General features: G+C 47.5%; 1 protein-coding gene across 1 annotated transcript; it reads left to right on the forward strand.

Annotated features, from left to right (window-relative positions):
* Positions 1-3267: 3267 nt before the first annotated feature.
* MRGPRX2 (MAS related GPR family member X2) lies at positions 3268-7644 on the forward strand. Its single transcript, XM_064576640.1, is given in 5 exon segments — positions 3268-3278; positions 6597-6978; positions 6980-7346; positions 7349-7543; positions 7546-7644. Coding segments are annotated over 5 exon segments (1023 nt in total). The 3' UTR covers positions 7614-7644.
* The last annotated feature ends 347 nt before the right edge of the window (positions 7645-7991 follow it).

A 7991-nucleotide genomic window follows, 5' to 3' on the forward strand; every position in this document is an offset into this window, starting at 1 on the left:
CCGCTCCCTGACTTGCATGGTCATTGAGAAACGAATCTAAGTCAACTCCAGATGAGTTCCATTTCCCACAAGGACTGGGCTTCTTAAATACTGTGTTAAGTTTTAAAGCAGACTACCCTGCCAAATATTCTTCATTCTCCATTTTGTTTTGTTCTGCTATGCCCAGGGGTTTCTCACAGGCCTTAAAATTCTCTGCCTAGAAGGAATTCCCCATCCTCACTTTCCAAGTCATTTATTCAATCGCTAAGTCACTCTTGCTTGTGGATACAAGTGCATATACTTAAAAAATTTTTTTTTTTCCTGAGCATTGGATCAGGCACTGTCCCAGGCACTGGGACTCAAAGACATGGTCCTTATTCTCAAAGCACTCACAGTGCAATAGGAGAGAAATATGTCCTCAGATGCTTAAAGTACTATGTGATCAATGTTTTCATATCGACATATCTGTGGCTGTGTGAGCAAAAGATAGGTCCAAATTAAATTCATTTTAGCAAAAATAGATATTACTGGTTTAAACAACTGAGATTCAGCAAGAAACCTTGGCTCCAGGCATAGTGGGTTTCAGAGTTCAGATGATACCATCAGGATGCACCCCCACCCCCCACCCTGGGCTTGGTTTCATTGCATGTGCTTGGCTTTCAGCGGCTGGTGATACCCACATGGAGTAGAATGAGAACAGGTTCAGATACAGGGATGAGCCACACTCTCCCAAAATATAACTGCAAATTCACATAGTAAAATTAGCTACACATACACTTTCACATACACTCTTCCACACAACAAAACTATTCTTTATAAGGACTTTCTAAATGACATTGCCCTGCATGCTCAACTCTAATGAAAAGAATTCGAAACACAAAATTTGGGGCCGGGGAGGGCACCTAGACTGATAAGTATATCACAGGGATGGAAAGGGGAGCCTCTGGGAACCATTAAGGACCTGATAGATGAGAGTCTTTGGGATCAAGCTTGGCCTTGGGAGAGAACTCTATTTGAGATCTCCATTCTCTTTGGTAGAGAACAGGTCCAAGGGGGGTGGGGGAGGGCACAGGCGGGGAGAGAGGCCTCCACAGGCACCAGGGACTTCTTAGTTTTAGACTCATCACTGCTGGAAAGCATCTCATTTTACAGAGAAGGAACTGAGACCAAACAGATTCTATAATTAATAATTATTAAATTGGAAATATACTATACATTACAAAACAGCATATTGGATATTTTGTGTGCATAGACCAAAGTATTTGTGCAGTTGTTTCCATTGTAGAAGTATGACTAGAGATTTATATTTTCATTTATATTCTCTATATTCTCCTCTCGGCAGCCTGAGGGACTTTTCTGAAGCACAGAGCTGATAAAGTTACTTCCTTTGATGGAATCCCTTTTGCTCTCAGAAGGAGATTCATATTTCCTATTATGGCTTCTAGAAATAGAATTCTGGGACAACCCAAATGTCAGAAATCGAAGAGAAGTGTCCCCATGAAAAGCTGGGACCTCCAAAGACTAAACCTTTCGTGTATTTCTCATTAGTGAGAAATAAACTACCAAGAAATTGCTTGATCAAGCTTGGCTCTGGGTGAAGAAACATTCTCTCTCTTGAGAATTTGTAGCCACAAGTCAGTATCATGTTGTGGTCCTAACACTTCAAATGATAGATGAGATTTCTGGGGACATCCTATAAAATGAAAGCCATGCTGGGAAGGTCCCCCAGTCAAGTAGCAAAAGAAAACAAAAGACCTCTCTGGAGGAGCTTGGCTATAATTCAGCCCTCAAAGGATTCCCACAGATAAAGTCCCAAGGAAAGTGAGCAGCTCGGGATGCCTGGGTGGCTCAGTCCGTTAAGCATCTGCCTTCGGCTCAGGTCATGAACCCAGGGTCCTGGGATCAAGCCCGGCATCAGGCTTCCTGCTCAGCGGGGAGCCTGCTTCTCCCTCTGCCTGCCACTCCCCCTGCTTGTGCTCTCTCTCTCTCTGACAAATAAATAAATCTTAAAAAAAAAAACCACTAGAAATTAATACCGTAAAAAGTGAATTTAAAATTCAGTGAATGGATTAAACAGAAGATTAGACACAGTGCAAAAGAGACTAGTATCCTAGAAGGTGCATCTGTAGAAATTACCCAGAAAGCTGCCCAGCATACAAAGAGATGGAAAATAAGAAAGAACTTAAGTGATATGGAAACACAGAAAAAGATACTTTAACGTAAATTGAATTAGACTCCCAGAAAGAGATAGTAATAAAAATCACGGTAAGAATTAGCAAGTATGTAAGACTTAATATGAGTTCCTATTCTAAGCTGTTACATAATTAATCCATTAATCTTCACAACAAACCTATAGTTTTGGGTCACTGAATAAGTGAGTGAATAAATTTTTCTGATTGTTTTAAATGCTTCACAGTTAAGTTTTTAAAGGGAATGGCAAGAACTCAATTTGGCCGCAGCATGGGCACATGAGAAGAAGCCATAGGAGCTTCAGCCAAAAATATTAGCTGTCTCTAGCCGATCTGAAAAATGAGCTAGCTAACAAATATCGTGATGTAGAGGGAGAATGGTGACAATGTGTGCAGCGTGCTAACACATTCCTTATCTTTTATAAGGGAACTTGATATTCCCTGCTGTTGTTTTTGACAAATCAAAAGCAGAAATATAGTTTTATTATACAAAGCCATAATATTAGCATCTAAAAGAATTAAGAATGGAAACTGGATATACTGGTTGCTATTGGGAAATGAGAGTAGGAGAGACTTCACGTTTCACTTTATACACTCCACTGTCATTTGAAATAGAACTAATGTGCATACATTGCTTCCGTGATTGAATTTAAAAAGATCAAGTGAGCCAGGTCATGCAGGGCCTTGAATGCCAAGCAAACAATTCTTTAGTTATGGAAGCTCATGCGACTTGGTGGATGGTTTACTGCCCAGGCTCACCGAGGGCAGCAAAAGGCTCCAGGACAGCCATTCCTCACAGGGACGGGGACCGGCTGGGGTAGGATGGGGAGAGGCCGAGATAGGTGATTGGAGTCAGGGCAAATGAGAAACATCTCGTGAAGTTTCTTGCCTGACACATCTCCGTTATCTCATTTGCCGGTGTCCTTTGCACAGGAAATCACAGGGGCTGTCCAGCATCTTGATAAGCCTCAGGCGGTCACCAGATTTCACGCCTGCTGCCTCAGACCCCTTGCCATCCAGAGAGCAGAGAAGCACTCTCCGCTGTTTCTCAATCTCAGGAAAACTCTTCCTTTTCTATTCTCTACCCCCAGCAAGAAGAATGGTGCTCTGGTAAGAATTTGATCAAGAACTATCTTCTTTAAAAGACAGTTTTGTTTTCTTCTTCTATGTCTGCATGCTTGTGAATTCATCTTAAGGGAGGGCGTACCGGAAGCCAGGGGCACCTCCCCGCAAATCAGGACACACGAAGCTTCCTCATGGAGGCTTTGGGTGCTGGTAACTTGGACAGTGGGAGAGCCACACGGGGTCCACCAGGCTCTTTTGGCTTCTTTCCTATCTCCTTATACTCTCTTTTTCTCTCCAAACGTTCAAATCTGCAACTATGGAGAGATGTATTTTGCTAATTTTAATTCAGGGAGCAAGATGGCATCTGGCAAGACATTCCAAAGCTAAATTTTTTTTTTGTTTTAAAGATTTTTTATTTATTTATTTGAGAGAGAGAGAATGAGAGAGAGCACATGAGAGGGGGGAGGGTCAGAGGGAGAAGCAGACTCCCTGCCGAGCAGGGAGCTCAATGCGGGACTCGATCCCGGGACTCCAGGATCATGACCTGAGCCGAAGGCAGTCGCCCAACCAACTGAGCCACCCAGGCGCCCGCTAAATTGTTTTAATAACATCAGGTTTCACAGATTTGCTTGCTATCCAAAGGTGGTTTTTTCCCCTTTGCATCCTTGTATCCGACATTGTTCAAGCAGAAAATGTAGGGCACAAACTAATGGGGTAATTGAGGAGAGTAATGAAAGGACCGGTTACACAGGAATGGGCAGAGCTAAGGGAAGTCTATAACGGATTCTGCTGAAGACCCTTCTGCAACAGCCAAGTCCCACGGTTCCTTGGGCAGTGAGAGCCGCCTTCGTGGGACTCTGCAGACCTTCCCTTGACATTGCCCTTCCTACAGCCACCGCCTGGACGGGGTACGGGCGTGAGGGGCTGAGGCAACTGTCCTACAGAGGTGTGCAAGGTTTTCTGTGCCAAGAATGCCAAGCAGTTCGGGCCGGGGACCAGGTCTTTAGAATACTTGCACCCTGAGAAGCCCTGGCCGGGTCCTGGCACCATCAGAAGGGGATCGACCAATAGCAGGGCCCAGAACCATCCCCGTGTGCAGCCTCCCTTCTGCCCAGCGGCAGCCCTCACCCTCCCAAAACTGAGCTGTGTCAAATCCGCGGTTCTGGGAAGTGGAGACATGTTTCTAGAAGTTTTCTAGGAGTTACCTGTGGAACTCAAGGTTTGCAAAGCCTTTGACTCGGAATCTGGGCGATTCCAGGGCCAGTGTGCCCCGCCCAGGGTCTCCTAGCCCGTGTTTGTTTGCTCAAGTCTACCAGGCACTTTGTCCACATCCTTGTTTTGTAAGAAGGGAACTTACCAGAATTCCTGAACCAGAACCTCCCGGTGCCATCCTTGGGAGCCCGTGGCCCCTTCCGTGGCTCCGTGTGGGTCTGGGGAGCGGGCCACACCCTGCCGAGCCCCACCCTGCATGCTTCTAGGGAGCGTCTCTTCTGTTTTTGAAGAATTTCTGTTCTTCAGAGACAAGGCTGAAGGGGAAAAGGAAGGAGTTACCAGAACTCAGGAGGACCGTGGCTGTAGGAAAGGGCCATCAGACGGGGGAGGAGTCCTTAGACAGAGTAACACGTCCACTGCTAACTCACAGCCTGGCAGAGAGAGACAGCCAGAAAGTCACAAATGCCCAATCATCCTCCTCCCACCCGCAGATTCCGTGTCTCCCTTTCACCGAAAGCAACCAGGAGCCAGAGAGAGGGGAATGAGAGGATGGTGAGGACGCAGAGAAGGGTAGAGAAGTTGGAAATGAGATTTCATGGCAAATGGAGAAAATCCATCTCTTCTTTTTTTTTTTAAAGATGTTATTTATTTATTTGAGAAAGAGAGAGAGAGAACGAGTGGGGGGAAGGATGGAGGGAGAAGCAGACTCCCTGCTGAGCAGGGAGCCCAATGCGGGGCTCGATCCCAGGACCCTGAGATCGTGGCCTGAGCCGAAGGCAGACGCTTAACTGACTGAGCCACCCAGGCGCCCCAAAATCCATCTCTTCTTATGGTCTCCTCACAGTTGGTATTTCCTGGGACTTTCTCTGTGTGATCGGATCAATTTCTCATGGTACTGCTCAGGATGTTCGTTTGACTATCTGCACCTCTCTATCTGCTGTCATTTCTTCAGAATTATCTCCTTGAGAATGGGGGTGCCTGAGTGGTTCAGTCGGTTAAGGGTCTGCCTTCAGCTCAGGTCACTGATCCCAAAGTCCTGGCATGGAGCCCCGCATCCCCCCTGCTCAGTGGAGTCTGCCTCTACCTTTGCCCCTCCCCCCTGCTTGTGCTCTCTCTCTCTCTCTCTTTCTCAAATAAATAAATAAAATCTTAAAAAAAAATAAATGCTTTGAGAAAGGAACATAGTTTTATGAGGGTTTTTTTGTTTGTTTTTTTAAGGTGGGGTACACACATATTTATAAATATTTTAAGTTTATGATTTTGACTGCTCTAGGAAGAAATCCATTGTAAGAGTGACTTAGACTGTGTCCCCCACAACAGAGTGGGGTACTGGGGACACACTAATGGCCAGGAGGAAAGTATTTCCTGTCCTTATAAAGCCGACATGCTGGGCCATTTCTGGCCAAGAAGCTTGGCCATCCTCATACCTGTCATTGCAAGAGGTCACATTCTCTTCATGATCCTATACCATGATCTCCTTTCTGATGGATAGACCTCCTTCAGTCACTGAGATTGTCCACAGGTCATGCCTGGGTCTTCCAACTTCCTGGCCCCTAAGAGGAAATCTCAGTCCCAGGCAGAAGGCATGCCAAGCTCAGAGTCCTGTTCTCACCACACATAACCTGTCCAGATTTGTCTCCTCCTACCTGCTGCAGACCTGACATGCTTAGAAGAGGTGTTTGAACCGCAGAATATTCCCATGGCAGTAGAAGGTCCATGTTGCAGTAGAGAGAGTCCAGGGTTTAGAGATCAGAGAGAACTGGTCTGAATCCAGGTTCCAGAACTCTAAAGCAGTGTGGCGTTCAGCAAGTATCTTTTTCCTTTTTTTAAAGATTTTATTTATTTATTTGAGAGAGAGAGACAGAGACAGAGCACAAGCAGAGGGAGCTGCAGGCAAAGGGAGAAGCAGGCTTCCCTGCTGAGCAAAGAGTCCGATGGGGGATTCGATCCCAGGACCCTGGGATCATGACCTGAGCTGAAGGCAGATGCTTAACTGACTGAGCCACCCAGGCGTCCGCAGCAAGTATCTTAATCTCTGCAAACCGCCTTTTCCCTCCTCTGTAACATGGAGACCATAATCCCCACGTAGCAGAGTGGCCCTGAGAGTCAGTGAGCATACAGCAGATGCTCAAGTCGTGTTTGTGTTCCCAGGAATACCAGTGGAGGGTTTCTGAGCATCGATCCCACTGCCCCAGCCTGGGAGAGCACACTCACACCAGTGAATGGAAGTGACCAGGCCTTTCTGCCAACTTTCCCCGTGGAGATCCTGATCCTGGCCTTGCTGAGCCTCACCTTTGCCCTCAGTGGGCTGGTAGGAAACCTGATCGTGCTCTGGATCCTGGGCTTCTGCATGCAGAGGAACACCTTCTCCGTCTACATCCTCAACCTGGCAGGAGCCGACTTCCTCTTCCTCTCCTTCCAGGTTGTCTATTCTCTGAAGGCACTCGTCAACTTCCATTCCGTGCCCCTTTCCATCCCCAGGTTTTTCATCATCGTGTGGACCTTTGCCTACATCGCAAGCCTGAGCATCCTCCCGTGTCATTAGCACAGAGCACTGCCTGTCAGTCCTGTGTCCCATCTGGTACCGCTGCCACCGCCCAAGACACACGTCAACTGGGATGTGTGCCCTGCTCTGGGCCCGGTCCCTGCTGCTGAGCATCCTGGAAGGGAAGTACTGTGGCCTCCTGTTACGAGATTTTGAGGATGGTTGGTGTCGGGCATTTGATTTCACTGCTGCCACCTGTCTGATTTTCTTATTTGTGCTTCTCTCTGGGTCCAGCCTGGCTCTGCTGACCCGATTGCTGTGCGGCCCCCATCGGCTGCAGGTGACCAGGCTGTACGCAACCGTGGTGCTCACAGTGCTGGTCTTCCTCCTCTGCGGCCTGACCTTCGGCATTCACTGGTCCTCTTACGCTGGATTCGGACGAGTTCTGATACAGTCCTCGGGCATCTTAATCTGGCTCCGATTGTCCTGTCCTGCATCAACAGCTTTGTCAACCCCATCATTTACTTCTTCGTTGGCTCCTGTAGACAGCGGTGGCCCCAGCGACACAAGAGCCTCAAGATGGTCCTCCAGAGGGCTCTGCAGGACATATCAGGAGGGGTGAGAGTGAAGCCAGCCTTCCTCAGGGAACTCTGGAGATGGCAGGAAGCAGTCTGGTGTCCTGAGTCAGACAAATGTGGCTTTGAGAGCCAACTTTCTGCCCATCAGTTTGGGAGGTTTTCTTGACTTCTCTCAGCCTCTGAGCGCCCTGATCTTAAAACCTTTAGGTTTTAAGATAAGGCTTAAAGTTGAGATAATGCTCCTCCTCGTGAGGACTGAGACAGCGCCTGTCAGGAGAACACTGAAGGGCAGTGCCTCAAGGACGGCCTCACCCAGGGCCTTCATACCATCCCGAGCTTTGCCAACTCTCAGGTCCCCTTCTGAAGAATCCCACCTTCAGCGGAGGCTGAACACGGTGCAGGAAATGTCGAAATTCTCTTTGGTCACTGCACTCAGGAGGGACTAGAAGAACAGTCCTTCACAAGTTTCTGTGGTCACCCTCC

This window comes from Mirounga angustirostris, unplaced genomic scaffold, assembly GCF_029215605.1.
Source record: "Mirounga angustirostris isolate CCGP_5_RB_7025 unplaced genomic scaffold, mMirAng1.0.hap1 SCAF_13, whole genome shotgun sequence".
Lineage (NCBI taxonomy): Eukaryota > Metazoa > Chordata > Mammalia > Carnivora > Phocidae > Mirounga > Mirounga angustirostris.